The 20,101-nt window shown below is 44.3% G+C and overlaps 1 protein-coding gene across 1 annotated transcript in view; it reads left to right on the top strand.

The window, feature by feature from the left end:
* RIMS4 (regulating synaptic membrane exocytosis 4) overlaps nt 1-20,101 on the top strand; it is a 55,459-nt gene that overhangs the window by 17,418 nt on the left and 17,940 nt on the right. Inside the window, exon 2 of the mRNA XM_069034246.1 lies at nt 13,706-13,847. Within this exon, the coding sequence (XP_068890347.1) occupies nt 13,706-13,847 (142 nt within the window). The remainder of the gene's footprint in view (nt 1-13,705; nt 13,848-20,101) is intronic.

Genomic DNA, 20,101 nt, shown 5'->3' on the forward strand with positions numbered 1-20,101 from the left:
CTGTTTAAATGTAGTTGCCTATTTGAGGAAGCCACTGAATATAGATTTTAATGCTTTTGCTGCTCAGTAGATTCTCATGTGGGCATCGCAAAATCATCCCTTATGGTCCAGACACGTGGGGAGTTAGACATGAGCATGTTGAGCAAGAGAGGATCAGCTCTGCAAGGTGGGACAGGGCTTGCACTGGTGGTCTGGGCACACAGACTGTGCAGGGCATCCAGTCTGCACAAACTATAGAGGGGGAGAACTTGGAAGCAGCTTAAAATGCATGGGAAGCTACTGCAGTCTGTGGACTGTGATCTGACTTCTCTCTTGTGGCAAAATGGAAGGAGTAAGAGATTTTTGTGTCTGTCAAGGTATTTGGAGAAAGTCAGGGAGATGGCAAGGTTTCTTAGGATGCTTGTTCAGGATGCTGGCCCAGCTTCCACTGCCTTGAGGCTTAGGGACTTTCTCTGCTCTTGAATTTTTTCCTCATTGATTTAATCCAATTTCTTTTGGACCCCTTGTAAAGGTCCATGAGCATCCCAAAGTCCTGCACTGAGGAGCTACCCAGCAGTGCCACTGCCCCTGCCACCTCATGAAGATGTCTGCTGAAGTATTGGCATGATGGGTTCTTGGCTGTGAGTTGCCACAGAGCTGTGGCAGGGCAGACCCTAATTTTAGCACATTATGCTGCTTTAATGACAGTAATAGAAAGTCAATTTATAGGCAAGAGCAAATTGCCTTTTTATATGGGGAGGAGGATAATTCCTCCCATATGTTGCATTATTAAATTTATAATCTTCATTTCTAATGCTTTTCAAAAGTGAATATTAACAGAATCTAAAATGCAGATCATAAATTTATGAGGTGCATTTTTTTCCCCAAATTCAAGTTCTATAATTTGTCTTAAAAGGTGAACTTCAGCAAGGTTAGGGTTTTTTTCTTTTTTTGCTTAACTTAATAAGTGAAAATCCCTCACTTGCTACCTACCTCTGGACAAGCTTAAAGGCTCCAAAGATACTGCATTTTAAATAGCAATAATGGATATCTATTTCCATTCTTGCTGAGTGGGGAGTTCTGAGTTCAGGCTTATTCCCTAGTGATAAAAGACACCAGAGAGAAAAAAAATGACACGTTTTCGTATGTCATTTGCTAGCGAGGAGGCTGTTGTGATGCTCTTTTTTGTTGCCAAGGAAACAGAGCCCTGAACTCCTGTCTCTGCAGCCAGGAGGAGGAGGAAAGGATGTTATTTCACTCCTGAGCTCGATTTGTAATTGTGATCAGAGACTGTGAATGGGTTGGGACTGAGGGTCTCACCTTCAAGTTCACTTTCAAAATTGTGTGTCCTATCTCCTTCTGTTTGTCTCCGTGTTGAGATGAGTGTGAAGGGTGGAGCCTGGTGGGGTGGGTGGCTGGCTCAGGTCGCTGGCACAGTTACTGTACAGCGGAGTGAGACGGAGCCCTCGGAGCACAGGCGGTGATGGAAGGGGATTGTACTTCTCTGACCTTGCCAGTAACATCTGGAGAAATCCCAAGGCTTCCTTATGTCAGCCCAGTTGTTAAATCTGAGAACAGAGACATGAAAGTTACCTGCAGGTATCAGAAGGCAGGAAGTGACGGTGATGCAGGTGCTTCGTAAGCAGGGTGTCCTCTCCTGACCTTCTTCCAGTACTGTTGAGCAGTCGTTGCCTGCACATTTTATAAAGAGATTCCCATCAACCTTTTTTTTGGTGGTTACATTAGAACTATTTTTTTGTTCACACGCTGCCCTTTAATGCGTGTTTGATCTCCCTGAGCTGTTAGTGTTGCCTGCAAGGCTGATGCTGACTGTATCACAATTGCTTCTTCATCTGTCCTCTTTTCTGCTCTCATAGTAGAGATTAGCAGGGCACTCTAAAGCATTTTAATCCTTGCTCCTTCTACAGAATTTGTTGAAATATTTGGCACAAATCATGGGATTTTGGTGAACATTCTGCCAGGTACATGTCATGGGGTAGCCATGCTGCAAACAGGCATTGCTTCTCAGGATGCTGTGCTGGTGTGTGGCTTTTGTACACTGTGAGTGATCAATGCAAATTCCAGTCAATACGATATTGAACACTCTGGTGTGCCTCTTCTTCACAAAGGACTGATTCTTACTGCATCTTGTTGGTGGTAATTGAGAAAACTAGATTTTTGTATTGTTCCTAAAGTGTATTAATCTCCTGTATTTTTTAATCTGTGTTAGTCTGATGACTTTTTACTTCAATCCTCATTAATCTGCAGCCAGGCATGATAGTTTGGTTGGTTTCCCACATTCTGCAGTATCTTTCAGCAGAGATAAACACATTGTTTATTTTCAAGCTCTGGCCAAAGGGCTTTTTCTCCGCTATTGGAAGCTCAACACTCTGCATAGACAAACAGTGAACTGAATTTCCCGAAGGACTTCAAATAATCTGGGGTGTTTTTCTATCTGAGTGCTGCTTTTGTGCATGCAGAAAGCAGATGTAGGAGGCAGTTATGTGTCTGCCATGTTCGTCTGTGGGAGAGTGTGTCACTCAGATGAGAGTTTGCATGTGTCTCTTCAGGGTTTGGGCTGTGAAATTTTTGCTTGAATGTTTTTTCTTAGGTGTCTACTAGTTAAATTTCAGCGCCTCTGTTTTTGGTATTGGATGGTGTTTTCCATGTGTAGTGGCCTGACTTGTCCCCAGCTGAAGATACTTATGATGTATGATTGGCAGGGCTGTTTGCAGTGATACAAACTCACTTTGATTTCTTAGTCACTGTGAATGACTTTGCATCGTAAGGAACTGTTGCTCCTGTCCTGCTTCTGGGCATGGAAGCCTGACCTTCCAGCTGTCATGAGGTATCTGCAGCCAAATTACCACAGTTGTGAAGGGCAGGGTGCTCTCCATTCACTCCACCCAAGCAGAACCTGGCACTTGTTCCTGGAAAGGGATCTGTGTGAGAGAAGCAGTATGAGTGCAGTGGATCTGTTTGCAGGCTTTTGGGAAATGGAGCCGCTCTCCCTTCAGCAGCACAGGTGTGCTATAAACAGGGGGTTTTGTACAGTTCTTGGTACCATTTGGGAAGAAAAGGGTTCCCTTTAGTGCAGCTGTGGCAGGCTGTGGTACTTGCGTGGCACAATAGATGCTCCATGGCCATGGAGCTGTCATGGGATGTCTCCGTGTGAGTCAAAGCAATATGTAGAATTAGAGGGGAAAAACATGCTGGCTTTCTTCCTTTAGCATTTGCTACAGGTACCCCATGAGAGCACCTTTGGTGAAGCCTGACACAGGTAGTTGTATCGTCAGGTGAGATTGTCTGGAATTAGGAACTCAATGCCTGAAATTGTTTAACTTCTCTGGAAACCAGACCATCAGCTCCCCCTCTCTGCTTCCACAGTGGATCAAATAATTGCTTCCGAATGGACACAAGTTATTAAGCAGTGTGTATAATTAAAGTCAACTCCTTATGAATTTGATCATTCATTTCCTTAAGGAAAATATGATGAAGTAATTACAACCCAAGCTAAACACAAATCAAATGCTATTCTAAATGCAATTCTGCACCAGGATTCTAGTTTGTGAATGACTCCAGGGTTCTGTGGCTTCGTGCCTGTTAAGGAAATGGGCCTGTATTTTTAATTGTGTTTATAACGAGTGAACAAAAGGTTGCATGACTCATTCACTGTGCCAAGACTGTTGCTCTCTGTGCTCACACACACGGTCTTGACAAAGCCGCTTGCTCCTAAAAGAGCATCAGTAGGACAGAAGAAAAGGGAAGAAATCTCATTAAAAAATATGGCCTTGTCAACTGCTTCCCTCTGAATTGTCTGTACCAAAACTAAACTTTACCTGCTGTGTAGTAGCTGTGAATTTGAGGGAGACAAATATTTCTTCAGTGCTTAAGCTGCTGTCCTGACTTTCTTCCCATCATTACTATGTAGCAGATACTTTCTAGTTTCAGCCAAATTTGGGGGAGAAGTCCAAGATGAGCAGACTCTAAAAATGCTGGAAAAGATGGCTCTGGGTAGAGAGAGAGACACAAACTAGTGCCCCTGGGAGAAAAGGTCTGATATATAATCTCAGTCTAAAATTAACCTTATGGGTGAAAGCAGACCACTGGAGCTGAGCATCCAGTGGGACACAAAGGTGTGTCAGCACCTCTGGGGGGTTTTGGTGGTTTCAGGAGGCTCATGACCTGAGTCCTCTTCTGCAGTATGAAAGCACAGCTTGCAAACAGGCTGCTGAAGTTATTTTACCCCTGCTTGCTTCCTAAAAGTTACCAAGTGAAGAGCAGGATGCTGGGCTCTGCCAGGAGGGGGGCAGGCAGGTCCAGTGGACTCGGGAAGGGCACAACAGCCTCGTGCAAAGTTTCTTGGCTTAGTGAAGTGTAGGTTGGGCAACTCTTTCATCTCATGCTATCCTTCTCTACAACGGCTCTTTCTAGTAGCTTTATTTTTGTGAATTCACCTCATTTTTGCAATCCTTTTCTAAATCAAGAGGTTTTCTGCAGCTCAGGCTCATTCATATTTCAGAACCTGGACTTAAGCAACTTCCACAGTTATTAATAGTGAGATGAATGGCAGAATTAGGACATTAGGGTGCTCTGGTTCAACTCTCTTGTAATTAAGTAGAGAGCCTCACCTGGCCTTCACAACTTATGTTGGTTAGCTGGAGGACTTTCAGCCATGGGGACACAAATTGACTCCACCTCTGTTCTCCTTGTGAATTAACAAGAAGAAAGCGCTGGGATGGTGCTGGCACACAAACCAGCCACTCACCTTTCTACTTTCATGTTTTCCTGATACCCACATCATGATAGCTGGCAAAGTTCTAAGAGTTTGGAACTGAGAACATGTAGAGCACTGATGGTTGTTGATTCTATGTGTGATGCTTCCCTCAGCTTTCTAAGCAATAAATATTACAGTGTAGTAGCTTAAATAAATCAGTTAAATTAATTGCCTGTGTCAAATGTTCTTGTTCTCTGAGCCCATCAGCTAAATTCTCCTTACCTAGTTGGACTACAGACCCTCAGGGCTTCCTGGGTGGGCTGATGTCAGAGGGGAGTTTAACTCTTGGTGAGGCTTAAAAAGCAAAATCCAGGAAGTGGGAAGATTGAATCCCCTAATTTCCATGCAGTGAGAATGTGAGTGTGTGTGTGTGTATATATATATATATCTGTGGTTTATTGCATTATAAATATCATAGTAAGATTATATTTTTGAGTCATCACCCCTTGCCCAAGCACAAAAGCAGCAGATGAAGGAAGGCCTGGGATGTGGGATGTGTCTGTCCCAGACATGCAGCCATTCCAGGGACAACTGGTGCAGCATCAGCAGTTCCGTGCTTGTCTTTCCCTGGAGACCTGGGCTACGGACAGGGCAGTGTTCAGGTTTCATTGCTAGGCTGCTGCAGAAATATTACAGCAGTGAATGTTCTGGATGGATATGGCCATTTCATTTAATCAGGCTCTACTGCAAAGCCTGGCAGATTGGGGGAAGAGAAGGGGGCAGTGTGTTCCATTTTCTTATAAAAATAAAAATGCAAAAGCAGCCATCAGATGAAGCTATTTGGATCCTGCTGCTGCAAACAAAATAGAGACATGGAAAGAATTCTGAAGAGCTGGATCTAGCTGAAAAGTAGTTCCCATGAAATAACTCTGAAAGAACCAAACGTTTTTGTTAGTGTTATGGTACTGCAACTTTTTTATAGTGAAAAGCTAAACAATTTTTTATGGTAGTCAAAAACTCCATTTGAAAGTCATTGACAGTGGAACATATGCATTTACCTTTTTGGCTCTTGGCTTTCTCTCTTTTGACAGTGAAGGGAAAAATCTCCAAGTGATTTTCCTGGCTACATGTTTGTTGCAGAATTTTTTCTTTAGATATTTCTAAATGAAAATTTTGGCCATTAAATTTTTTTTTTATATAGATGGATTATCAAAAAGGTCAAAATTAAAAATAGTAGCATGTGAACTATTTAATTTTAACCTCAAAAGGAGGAGAAAAAGTATGTTTAAAATATGAAAATGGAGCTCATGAAGAAAGGAAGAAAAATTGATGCTCTACCCGTGCCCCAGCCAAGCTACAAGAGATTATAACATCTACTGGGGTGGAGACCTGCTTAAATACAGGATTTAAACCAAATTGCAGCTCAGGCCAGGATGGAGGAAAAAATACTGCTTCAAGTGTCTGAGGAGATGGGGTTTGGGCTGGGTTGTGGGGGAAAGAGGGAAGGCAGCCTCAGAGGCTGTTCATGAAAATAACCCCATGAATGATTTTTAGTCCTCATCCAATGGTGAGGGGGAAGAACAAAAAACTCTGGATTCAGGGGGAGTTGGTTTGACATCCACACATCTGGGCAGGGGTGTCAGCACTGCCTGTCGGTGTGGGTGAGGACAGGCCAGTCTGGACTCTAGGTTGAGAGAAAGCTTTTTTGTGCTAAAATAACCTTGTGGGCCAGCAGCAATGGGATGTATTGGGACTGTGCTACAGTGGGAATTTGGAGGTGTCTCACTGGCATCTCCAGAAGTTGCCCATGGAAGCAGGGTGTCCTGGCCCTGCTCTGCCTTCACTGGAGTCGGTAGCTGTAACAGCAGTGCAAATAGTTGCTAATTTTACTATTTTCTGGCTCTCACAAGAAGAGGTGATTGAACTTTCTTAACCCTGTGAATGTACCTAACCTCCACAGATTAGGAATTAACATGTTGAAATACGTTTTTCCATCCCATAGAAGATTCTGTGCTTAATTTGGAAAGAAAGGGTGTGATTTTGTTGCTGTCTGAAACTAGGACAAGGGGAATGAAGCAAACAGCCTGATTAGTGCCCCTGCTTATCCCCAGCCATTTTCTGTCATTCTGGTGGATTACTCAGGCTGTGATGATAGCCTGGCATGTTCTGGAGCACAGTACAAACTGCCTCTCTTTAGGTGCTCATAATTCACACTCCATTAGGATGTTGATGTGGGGAATGCTTGGCAGGATGTCAGGGCTTGCCAGGCATGATGAGATTGAGTTCATCTCGTTAAACTGCATGCTGAAGTGACAATCCAGTATTTTTTTTTTTTTTTTCCTCAGCAGAAGCAACCCCTTAGGAGAGCATCAGGGCTTGCTCTGAAGAGAGATACCCCTGTAAAGGGGCCTGTGCTGCCCACCCCGACAGATGCCAGCTCAGCATGTGCCAGGCTGCACAGGTGTTGGGTATTCATGCAAGGCTGTGGGAAGACTTTTCTTTTTCTCCTTTGAAGGCGAACAATGGAATTTTTATTCATCTCAGAATTGATTCATGGCACACAAATCTTAGTAGGTGTCACAGGGAGTCAGCATCTGACTAAACAGAAATTTATTTTTTTTTTACATACTTCAGGAACAACTGTGCAGTGACAAAGTTTGAAGTGGAGAAGTTAATGTGCTGACTCTTTTCTCAGAGTACCTGAAAATAAGTAGGAGGTCAAATGGTCAGTGTTTTAGCAGTCTGATGGGGTGCTGAGCTGAGACTCCCACTTCTGCTTTTTGCCCACAGACATGCCAAAGACCAGTTGCTGGACTTGGGGACCTTCCTCACCTCAGCACTTGATACCATCCAGATGGGTGCTTGAAGTTTTCCCTTCTTCATTTTCAGCCCCAGACCTGCATCATCTTTTCTGATGACGTGCATCGTCTTTTCTCAGGGGCGGATCTTCATGGGGAAGAGAGATAGAAACAACTTTCAGGGTCAAAACCAGAGAGTGAAGTTAGTGGCTGTGGAAAGTGAAAGGGCTTGTGAGCCCGTGTTTGAGCCAAGGGTAGAGCAGGCAGATTCAGCATGAACTGAAAGGAGATAGCTCGGGGCAAATCTCCTCTGCAGGCAGTCGGGTCCTGTCCTGTCTCTGCTTTCTACGTGATCTGCAGCGTGCTCTGAAGGCTTCATTGGCTCTGCCAGATGGGTTTTTCTGTATTCCTTTGCTGGAGTTGTCAGTTCTTCATGCTTCATAAGTGCAGGTTGGTATTTTGGAGCAAAGCAGGCAATTCGTGTGCTGAGGAACCCAGGTGTGAATCCAGAGAGCAGAGTCTGCCCAGGTTGATGCCCTGCAGCATGTTTGGATGGGAATTGTTCCATATTGCTTGACTTGGGTAAGAAAAGCAGTGGGGATGTAGTCTCTTTGCTCAAGCTCGGACAAACTTCCTTGGAAAATATAAAATGTTATCTTTTCCAGAGCTTTGCAATAGGAACAAATGAAAGTAAGCATCCAACTGATTTCCCTTTCTGATTTTTCCCCTGGCTCCTCAAGTTTGGGAAAGGATAATGGCTACCCAGGCTGTTTTTCCAGACCCTTGGTGTGTCTTGGGTGGCCCATGCTGGTGCTGTGTGTCCATGTGCTTTGGGTGCCACTGTGTTCTGTGCTTGGAAGTGGTTGGGTAATTTAGGAGCAAAGCTGATGGAGTTGAAATTCAGTCAATGCCTAATCTCAGGCCTAAATCAATACCAATTAATTCTAAAGTACAGGAGGGTCTGTAGCACATGCATCATGCTGATTTCTTTTTGTGCTGGTAGTATCCAGTAAACTGCAAGCATGGAGGAGGAAATTGAAAACAAAGTGGAAAAGAGAAAGGTGGTACCAAGTACCTGGGTGGAGGAAAAGGAAGTGACAAGAGAGGAGACAGTATAGGGATAACAGTGAAAGGGGCATGCTCTCTCTCTCAGAAATGTCATCAATAAGCATCTATCATAGAGTAATTCTGTGTAGGAGTAATAATTATGTAATCATGACCTTGTGATGAGCTGTTGCAGGATTCACATAGATTTTTCAAGACTTGCTGGCCTCTGAGCATGGAGTGCCCTGTCAGTAGCAGAGAGGAAGGGCTTCAAGAGTTGTGCATGGGAGTGACGTAGAAGAGGACATGAGAAGTGGTTACTCTTCCCTTGGAGGAGAGAAGGGAACAATGCTGCTCTTATTTTTCCCACCCCTGTGATTTTGGGCAAATCCAACTCTTGGTGGCAGCTCTTCTACAGGAGCAGCACCATTCTTGAGAGGAGGATGCCCATCTGTGTGGTTGACAGCTGAAAATTTAGTTAAGGGTACTCTTCAAAAGATGCTCTGCACAGGGCACCTGCATGGTCACCTTGCTCCTCTTCCATTATTACTGGGTTGTTGGAAGGAACTTCTGGTTGGCTGGTCTGATGTCACTCAAAAATGGAATGAGGGGAAACATGATAATGAGATCTAATTAATAATGAACAAAATGATGGAATATAATTAATACCAGTCAAGAAGAATGTAGGGAAAATGGGTCTTGTGAGAAGCATTTTTCTCCAAGTTTTGGAAGACACAGATATCTGGGTAAATGTGGTAAGTATGTTAGGGTTTTGTCCTAGAACAACATGACCCTGAAAGTGTGATCGTGATAAATGGATTAAAAACTTGCTTCATGTATCAAAAAGCAGCTGTCAAGGAAAAGCCTCAAAGGCAGGAAGGCTCTTTGAAGGCCTGGTGGTGCTCAGTGTTTTCATTTGATTTGGAGCAAGCATGAGTTTAAACCTCACTTAATTCACAAGTGATGTGGACACTAGAAAGAGAGTAAATAGTACTGAGGGTGAGAGAGCTGTATCTAGCTGTCTGAAGTTTTGCTTTCTTTCTCTTCAAATAAAATTCATTTTATTACCTATTTTTTAATATAATGTTCTGCAAGGTTGTACCAGCAGGACAGGCAAGGGACTGCACAATCTCCTGGCAAGGTGTGATGTGATCAGGAGCTTACTGTGGTCTTGGGAGATGCCAGCAGAAGCAGTGAAGATGAGAGTACAAGCTGATTTTTACCTCTGTACGTGTTTCTGTACTAAAATGCAGACTCCAGTTCTGCTGTGTGTGTTCTCAAAAGGGCTTTTAAAACCTGGGGAGGTCATTAAAAAGATCCAAGGCCAGGAGAAAAAAAAATGCCAGAGCATGAGAGACATAGAGATCTCAGTCTGTTTAACTTGTCAAAATAACATTGAGAGAAAACTCACCTGCACTGCAGAAAAGTCTTTATAGCGAAAACACAAAGCAGCTCTCAGGGTGGAGAAGGGCTCTAAAAAAATCTGGTGTGTGAAAGCTGAAACCAGGCAAAATTAAACCACATCTCTAAATGTCAGGTAGTAAAATACACCGTGCAGGCAAATGGCAGATTCTTCATCTCGATATCTTCAAACCCGGAGTGGACAGTGCTTTAGAAGATATTTAGCCAAACATAAATTGCTTGGCTGAACAGAGCAAAATCGAAGTGCCTGTCAACACTGAGAACCTGGCAGAGTGACTGCTGGGCCCTTCTGGTTGTTGGCGTCAGCGAGGTGCTGTGTATCTTCATCCTGGATATTTGACCAAAGCATTTCTTCTTCCCAAGGTCATCCCAAAGTAAAATCTGCTCTTAGTGATGTGTTGCACTGCAGGCTTGACTGACTGCTTAACCTCTGTTGTTTGCTGCTTGATTGGAAGAGGTGCAGAGAATAAATCTGGTGACTGCAGAAAATGTCGATACTGCTCTTACTTGTTGCAGATACCACTGACAAATTAAGACAAATGATTTTGCCAGGCAACGCCCACATCGATGCCTATCATTTACCTTCTGATTGGCAAAGGTGTCGAAGCACAAAGATTTCGGGTAAGGGAGGAGGCACAGCCCCCATGCCATGCTCCACACTGACCAGAGAAGGTTAATGGTAGATGACTGTTGCTTGTGAAATATTTTCGGTGCTCAGATGAGAAGTACAGTGTCGCCCATATATATTTCCTTTCCAGGTGTGCTATCCCTGATCTGTCCGCCTCTCCCAGCTGATGGGGCTGGATAGTTTAGGAACCTATGTCTCATTTCTGATGGCATCTCTGGTGCTTATGGTGATCTCTTACCCTGTTTCAGTCATGCCTCTGGCCTCTGTGGTTTGGGAGCTTGCCTTTTTGGTAAAACAATCACTCCCCTTCTGTGCAAGGGAAACTTTTGGCAAAAGGAGAGTGTAGGGGGAGAAAGGCTGGAGAAGCCTTTTTCCAGAATAACGAGAGGTCAAATGTAAGATGCAGGAGTTGCTGTGCACCTCTGTCTGGAAGAAGAGGAAGGAACAAAGGATTCTTGTCCTTTATTCCCATTGATCTTGTTTTACAGACATTCTCGATTAAATTGTTTTATTTCTTTTTTTTCTCCTTTGTCAGTCCTTTTTTTTTTTTTTAAATAATCTGCAAAAGCAATCAGGACTACTAGAAAATGACCCACCCAGCAGTGGAAGGCTGTGCATGTGATGCTCTACAGCGGAACTTGCCCCGTGCCAGCTAAATGATCACTGGTACAGTGCCCTGGTGCTCCCACAGTGCTGCCTTTCCTTGCCTTTGGGCCCTTCTTCTTGATGTCCCTGGCTTTGAATCGGGAGATGGCTGATAGAAAGCAAGCAAGCACCTTGTGTTGCTCCAAACCCTTGCTCTGTCCCAAGCCTCTCGTTTGTTGCCAGCTATGGATGAATAGTCTTTTGATTTCGAGTGTCTCCAGGCACATCTCATTAGATTGGGGAAAGAAGAGGTTTTTTTCAAACAGATGTTGCATGGCTGGGCAATGGGGCATTTTTAATTTGTCTCCTACATTTTTGTCATTTGATGCTTTGACTCTGGCTGCCAGCAGGGCTCTCGTGAGGACTAACCTAAAAGGGCAGGAGGATGAGTGCTCTGAGTGCACATGTGAAGGAGGGATGGGCACTGGTGCGTGTGGATGACTCAAAGATTGTTTGTGGAGGTGAATGCAAGACAAATGAAACGGACCATCAAGTCTGCCCACGAGGTTGTGGGATGTGCCCTCAGAGGAGCCTGCAAACCCCATCAGAGGCTCCAATGAGCTGCACAAGGCTAAAGAGGGTGCATCAAAGGGAGCTGCTCTACACTGGTTGGGAGAATAGGCATGGCTGTTTCACAAGGCTTTGCTTTTGTTGGTGCCCGTATTGTTATTCTGCCTGAAGGTTTGGATTTTGAAAGCACATGAGAAATATGTTTTACGTTTGTGTAACTTCCTGATTTATACAATGTGCTTCATGCATTGCTCTAGGCACACAAACAGTGCAAACTGTAGTTAATGTTAACCCAGAATGTGCAAATTCGATCCCCTTAGCTCATAGGGACATGTGTACACATGCTGCACCATATGTGGGGACAGCAGCTGGTACAGAGCCCTGGGGCCAGCACGTTTACCCACTTGGAAACCTCATGATACCAGAGGAAAAGGTACTTTACAGCTGTATTTATAGGAGAATTTTTGTCTTTGCTTTTCAGTGTAGATACAATTGGAGAAGTAGGATAGGAAGCATTTCTGATACCGTACCAATTTTTTTTTCAAAGTCTCTCTTCGCACCAAGATCTAAAGAAAAGTATTTTAGGTCAAGCAGCCTGCTACACAAATAACAGGGTATTTTAGGCAGGTTCTTACAGATGCCCTCATATTTCCAAAGTAGTTTGGAAAGTGATTCACAAGAAGTTCCACCTGAATATGAGGAAGAATGTCTTCACTGTGTGGGTGCACTGGAACAGGTTGCCAGAAGGTTGTGGAGTCTCCCTCACTGGAGATATTCAAGAACCATCTGGATGCAATCCTGTGCAGTGTACTCTAGGATGACCCTGTTTCAGCAGGGAGGATGGATCAGATGAACCACTCTGGTCCCTTCCAACCTCACCCATCCTGTGATTTTTTGAAAGATTTGTTTCCTTTAATATTTGGCGTTCTTGAGTTCTCCAGACTCAGTAGCCAGGTCATTTCTCCTCTGGAGGTGGTACTCAAAAATCTGGAAGGTTTCTGAGAGCACCGTGGGTCAGGGGTTTGTTGCCTGAGTCCTGGGTAATGACTGGGCATCTTTAGAGGATTTAAATAATTCTGCTTTGTTCAGAAAACTTGTAGCAGATGTGTTTCAGGATGAGTGCTCTATGTGGGATGAAATCTGGAGCTTCCTAACACCAGCTACAGCAATTAATAGTAATGGTATTCATTACGTATTCATTACATAACATGGTTTGTTCTGAGAAACAGACTGCTCGAGATGGAGGATGAAAATAGCAGCTGTTAATTTCAGAGGGCTGAGCCTCTGAAGACTGCACCCAGGAGGAACCAGAACCTACTTAATTCCCTCTATGCTGTGGCCCAGGGCGTCTACCAAGGGGAATAGTCCTCTCCAGGGTTTTCCACTGCTGGTGCCTTTCCAGTGCCACCAGGGAACATTTTGACTGTGCCCAACTATTCCCCTGTGGCCGGTCTGGGAGGGCTTCTGCTTTCACAGCACCTCTGGTGCTGCCTGGCCTTTCCCTCCCCTCTGATCACTTGTTGGCCACCACAACCTGCCACTGTTTTTGCTGTTCCACACAGCCTGAGGCAGCAACGTGGGATTTGGGATAGGCTTGGAGGCATCAGGCTGTACTCCTCAGCCCACGGTTGCTGCTACTGTGTTCCCTGACTGGGTAGCTCCAGGTGTAGCCAGCTCTGGTGTGGCTGCCTGCTCAATGGATAATTAACTGGTACAAATGGTTGGAGTAGGTAGGGAGGTGTGCATGCTCTGAGTATCTGCTGGCCCTGGCATGGTGGAGCACTGAGTGTGTTCCAGAGATGACTCGGGAGGTGCTGATGAAGCAGGGCTGAGTAAGGAAATGTTGCGTGAAAGATGCCAGGCTGGTCTTCCAAAAGACCTTTTCTGCTTCTCCTTGGCTTTGTCAGTGCAAAAGGCTCTGGGAATAGAGGCTGACTGCCTTTTCTCTCCTTGTGTTCCTAGACGGCGATGGTCGGAGACTGAAAGGAGCCATCCAGAGGAGCACAGAAACTGGCCTGGCTGTTGAAATGCCCAGCAGGACCGTCCGTCAAGCCAGCCACGAGTCCATCGAGGACAGCATGAACAGTTATGGATCAGAGGGAAAGTAAGTCATCCAAAGGGAGCTGGGTAATCACTCGTGGGATGCACTGTCCCTATACCTATTAATTTTCCTCTAGCATGATGGACGATGTGTTTTTCTGACTTGCCTATGCTGCAGGTGTCCTGCCCATCCAATTAGAGCAGATCTCTGTCTGCATAGCTGGCACATACTTGGCTGTTTATATACTTTTTTTAGTATCCTCATTATTCTGAGCTGAAGCAGATACCCATTACTTTTAACCGCTTTGCCTTTGGATGAGTAATTCAGGGTCAATAGCAGAGGCTCATTACTGATCGTAAATTATAAGCCAGTAGTTTTTAGTGTTGCACAATAGTTGTCCATTTCCCCTGTTTCAAAATAGCCCTTTGGTTTGGGGCAGGCGGAAGTGTCAAGGTGCTGAAAAGGGTAAAAGTAATCAAATACCTTACAGCACAGCAAAATTCTGATATCAAAATATATCTATTTTGGAGCCCGTGTGTACTTTGGTAAAAAACCTAATTTTGTTTCATCTGAGTTACAGGGTCCTAAAAGGAAGTGTTTCAGAAAAGATTTTTGACCCCAAGAGAAGTTACAATACACTTTGTTGCATTTAGACTTTATACCAGAATGCAAAGCAGGGGATCTTTAGGCCAGAACTTTGGGACCTGACTTGTCTCCAATTCTGGTTTATATATTTCCATTACTTGAAGCTGTATAGGGCAGTTTAATAATTTTACCAATATGACTGTTCATGGGAATCTTTGGAAGCAAAAAACACACAGTATTTAAAAAAGAAAGCAATGCATACCATCCAATTTTGTGCTTTCTAGGTGTGAGGCCAAAATGTTTCTATACCTAAAAGGTGTTCTGTTTAAGCCAAGGACCACACTTGACATCACTCTGTATGCTCTCTCTAGTCCTGTGTGATATTCCAAGTACACTGTACAGTTAAAATGCTGGGAGAGTCCAAAGGCACTCTCAATTAATGTGATTCTGGTGTTAAATAAGTAACAGGCTGTAAATTAAGAGAGACTTTCTTTAGCTTTAGAAGTAGGCTAATCCTGGAAAGGCATCATAGATCTGTGCTGAAGGTTCAAAATAGTAATGAGGCACAGACTGCGATAGCAATCTTGTCACTCCAAAGCTGTGATGTACCTTATCTCTTCTGTGAGCTGCTGTCTCCGGGGAAATATTCCTGCTACACCAGCACAGTCCTGTGGCTTGGAGTTCTGCCTCCGCTACTAGATGCAGGGGATTAGTGATTAAGTTCAGTCACTGGGCATTGAGGAGCAAGAATCTGCTTTCATGCAGAGCAAAATTCTTTCCTTTTTATATTTACATAGCTTACCCTCCTGGGAAGGGGTGTAATTTCCTGAATTTTCTGTGTCCTCTCACTGCATGCACCAGCTGCTTTGTTGGGCTTTCATGGAGAGGGAGTATTTCTGCCAACAGAATACTGCACCCCTCCAAGTGCTGTCTCACCCTGAAGGCAGGTGACATGTAGCTATCAGCTCGACAGAGAAAGGAAAAGCCTGTCTTGGAATCCAAGTGTCTTTATTAGAACAAGCCTAACATTTGGTATTCCAACCTTGAATGTTGCCAGAACATCCTTGCCAGCACCTCAGCCAGGGATGGGGTAGTTTCTTCTCTGAAAAGTGTGATTAAGTGGTTCCTGGATGCTTTGTTCCTAGGTGGGATAATTAATCTCTTCTGGGAACCCAATGGGAATTGTAGCTATCTGCCTGAGCCACAAGTGATAAGCAAACAGGGCTGGGAGTACAAAGAACTAAGCTCAATTCTCTTAAAACGTGGTGGGAGGGGAGTTTCTCTGCTTTCTTTTCCTGCAGCAAAGAATGGAATTGTTTGGGGAATAGCTTTGAGGAACAGAAATGTGTTCTCCTAAATCAGATTTCTCTTGACCTCTCTCGTTTGCTGTAGCTGTCTTCCCAGGGAGGCAAAATGAAGATTCATATGTCTCTGTTAGCTGTGGCGAGTTGATTTTCTTTCTAATAAAAGCTGGGTTTGTGACTGGTGCAGATACTCCCAGGTCAGAGAGTTTTCACCAGTGACTGTCATAAACCCCTGGTTTTCAGCAAGGCGTGGCTGTTCTAATTCTTTCCACCCGTGCATCCCTTTGATGTGTTCGCACCTGGAAGAAGATGGATTGAAAGCCTCATCTTCCAAGAGGGCTTGTTTCTCAAATTCCATGTGTTTTTATAATCCTAATCAATTTAAGGATAACTTCCAAAGGTGGCACACTGAAGTGATCAAAGATTTGGTGAAACTTCGCTGCAGCAGGCTTAAATACTTGCCCTCAGACATACAAGCTGCTTTTAGAAAGAGTTGCTCACTGACTGCTTTTTCATGTTTGTTGCAGTGAGCTGGTGGCAGCTGCCACAGCTGCTCTATGCTAGTGCAAGGTATCACAGGTAAAGACTATTCTGAAGTGCATGATTTTGAGCAATGCTGCTTTCGTGTGAGCGCCAAAGTGCATAAAATCCAGGGTTTTTTTTCATGGAGAGGCATATTATGCAGGGGTATGCCTCTGAGGTATGCTAGGCCTTCTTTCAGCAAAATACTCCCTTTACCTGAAGATGAAGTGTACTGGAGACTAGCTGGGCTAAATGATGCATCTCCTGGAATTTAAGCTCATAAAGCATGCCAGTAAATGCTGACAGTGTCAACACACTGCTTCATGTAAGTTTTTGCCAGATAAAAAGTCCTCCAGCCTTCTTATCCAGGTTTTCTGTTGCACAGTGGTTGTGCACTAGTATAGGAAATTAATATACTAAAACTCAATGTGAGACTTTGTAGAAGGAGTAGATATTTACTTTGAACAAAACTGTTTTCAGTCATTCCTGTGTCCAGGTTTCATTCCCTCATGCTCTCCACCCTATGCAGGCACCAAGCCTTGTGAATCCAGGTGCTGAAGCCAGGCTGGGTTGTGTGCAGCAGGGAGGACATGGGACACCATCTGTCAAGCCCTTGCTGTGTCTGCTGAGTTGTTCTTCACAACAGACTGGCTCTTAGACTCTGTTTTTCTTACAGTTTCTAGGACTTACCTGCTATTTTGGAGTGATCTTTCACTTCAGGGTCTTGCTCTTTTTCATCTCTGTAGGTCTCAAGCAGCACTACCACAGTTTTGTTCCCTTTTTGGGGGGATCTTTATGGCTACAGTCTGCCCTCAAACAGGGCATGGAAGTGATGTGCTCTCTAACCTTGTTGTCCATCCTTCCCCTGTCATTGGAGAACAGATCTGCTACAGCCAGGCTGGTTGTGCTTTCACAGATGTTTCCATTCATAATTCATCCAGAGCAATCTTAGCACTGGTTACAAATCTCTACAGCAGTGAATATTTTCTTCTATGTATATACTTAAAAATCTGCTTGAGAGAACAGTTATCCACTGTAGTAAGTGCCTATGGGGTAGTCTCAGGACAGCAGGATTGCTGCAAGGATACAATTCCGAATATAGGAATAACTCACAAACAACCCTGTGAGATTCAGCAGAATCTCAGCTCCATCCTGGCTCTTGCACGATCTACATCTTGTTTTGGCTGGGTTTTGCTGCAGCTGCACGAGACCATGTACAGCATTCAGAAAGCAGTAGATTCTGGACTTGCATGTAACTTGTTCCTGCCAAACACTTTTCTTCCTGAAAATGGAGCAGAAAGATAAAAATGGACCTGGAACAAAAGCCTGCTAGCTGCCACAGTGCCTAGTGAGTGGTACTCATAGCGTTTTTGTTCTTGCTGGCTGCTGCTGGGATGATTAAGTTCTGGAGAGCTCAGGTGATTTTTACCTTAGAAAAGCACAGCAGGTGGTGACTAGCAAAGACTTGGAGGATTGTTCTTGTATTATCTGAGAGGAGTGTGTAGGTCCGGCAAGGAAGCGTCTCGTTGTTGGCCGTCTCACCTCTCTTCTCCGTGGTGAGGGCAGTGCCGCCTGTGCTCTGCCTGAAGGCTGTGTTGTGCCCATGGCAGGAGGCAGGACACAGCCTGGCACCAGTGCCACCAGCACGGGCATCTCGCACCTCTCGGCTTCCTTCTGTCTCTGGTACCACATCTTCCACTGGGCTGGTGTGAGCCAACACTGGGGCTTAGGCTGGGGGAGCTGCCTGCCCTTCCCTGCTTTACTGTGGAGCAATAAATTAATAGGAAGCAGGAGAAAATACTGGCCTGGGTTGTGACCACATGGCCACGTGAAAATTCATTTTTCCTTTAGCAAAAAGTATCCCTCGTCATTCAAGAATGACCAAAAGACTTGGTTCCTGAATGCCCCATTCACATTGCAGCTATTCACTGAATGTTTCTTTTTTGACTTTCAAAGCCAGGAGACTTCTAGACTCTTTTATAACAGATTATCTTCAGGCCTCTTTTTATCTGAGTCCTTTAAAAAAATGTAATGAAACATGTTGTTAATATCAGTTCAGGCTTTAAGAAATCAGTGTCTTTTGAGATGGAAACCAGGAAAGGCATGAAAATTATTTCTGTAATACCTCAAGAAATTCCTCAGCCTGTTCAGCAGCAGCACATCATTTTGTGCTGGCAAAGCTTGACCAGCACAGCTTGGAAAGGGTGTGACCTTGAGAGCTGTAGTTACAGCAGGAAATACAGTGAATCCCACCTTCAGCAGCCTCTTGGGAGCAGACAGAATTGCTCACTGAAGACAGGTAGCTATCTTTTATTCAGTGCATCTGAGATGACTAGTGACTGCTAAAAATGGAGCTAGCCTGGCAAGGTGGGGAAGGGAATGGGGGAGGTCTTTGTACAGAATTCGCTGCATAGTTTTTATAGCACTGTTTCAGTGGCAGAATTCATACAGCAGAAGGAATCGGATACGCGAGCGGAGTACAATGTGTTACAGCACATAAGACAGCACGTCACAGTGCTAAAAATGTTACAGAAAGTGGAGTGGCCCAGAGAGAAACAGAGCTTGTTGAGAGGCAGAGTTTGAGGTCTTGCCTGGCAGAGGAGAGGTGTGCTGTTGGTGGGCTTAGGGTGAGTTTGGGTCCTGCAGGGATAGATGTTCATGGAAAACCTTCCCAGCCAAAGTGAAGGCTCCTGCAGCATTCACATCGACTTTGAACAGGTTAAGGGGCTGTGTGCCCAGTCCCTGGACAGTGCAGTTGGATGCATATTCCTTGTGCACACGATAAATATTTGAAAGATGGGGTAATGGACATTGGCAAATTCTGCCTTCCTCCTTAGCTGATAGATAGCTGCTTGGCTCCTGCCTGTGAGCTGTGATCTAGAAGACTTGAACATGCAATATGGATGAGTGTGATTGTTACACAGAACATTACTGCTCCCTGAAATTGGAGTTCTGATGGGTTTTTTTTAATGCTCAAATAAAATAACTGTCAAATATGTTACCAGTCTCAGAGGAGACTTCCCCCTCTCCATTTCTCCTGGCTGAAGGAATGTGTTGCTGTCCCTGTTTTTTAAAAATAGAACTGGACACTTTAGCTCCGTGTTGGATGTAGATGTGTGGTGTATCTGTTAGTTCAGCTGTGCAAGTCAAACCACTGAGATGTATGGCTGTGTTTAGGCAACTTGCTTATTAATTGCAAGTTTGTGCCATGAGAGGACAAAAAAAAAAAGAAAAGTCTTTTTTATTTACAAGAACAGAGCAATAATTTCTGAGCCCTGGGTCCAGACGCATCCCATGCACATACCAGACACAGTGAAACAACTCTTTAAGAATGTATCACCTCTGGAGACTTGAGATGATGGCAAATAGGTGTTTGTGTGGATAGTGTAAATGAATCCATGAAAAGAACAAGACAAAATGTTATCTTTTGAAAATAGCTGTTGTCTGGGTGTGTCAGGGGGTGACTGTGTTGAAGCTGTCTGGCCTCACCACCATCCCACCTTGCTGAAGCCACGGCAGTGGAGCTCTGTGGGAGTCAAGGTGTGCAACTTGTGAAATAGGGAGACAGGAAGGGGGAGTTGGTCCAAGGGAGAGGACACAAAATTCTCTTGAGAGAGCTTCTGGACAAAAGGGTCTTACACCCAGCCTGTGAAGGGAGCAGATGGATGCCTCATTCAGTATTGCTTCTGCACAGACACAGCAGCAAGTGTTACAAGTTAGTACAATCAAGACCAGTCTCAAAATCTTACAAGATAAAGTAAAAACGTATGGTATCAAGAAGGAAAGAAAGGGCATATGGGGTCTGTTTTTCAAACTGATAACTCACAAATAATGTTCAGGACTGATGTGTAAAGAGGAAGGACTGGAAAAAGATTTGGAAGGAAAAATAAAACAATGCACCAGAAT

Source organism: Aphelocoma coerulescens, chromosome 20, assembly GCF_041296385.1.
Source record: "Aphelocoma coerulescens isolate FSJ_1873_10779 chromosome 20, UR_Acoe_1.0, whole genome shotgun sequence".
NCBI lineage: Eukaryota > Metazoa > Chordata > Aves > Passeriformes > Corvidae > Aphelocoma > Aphelocoma coerulescens.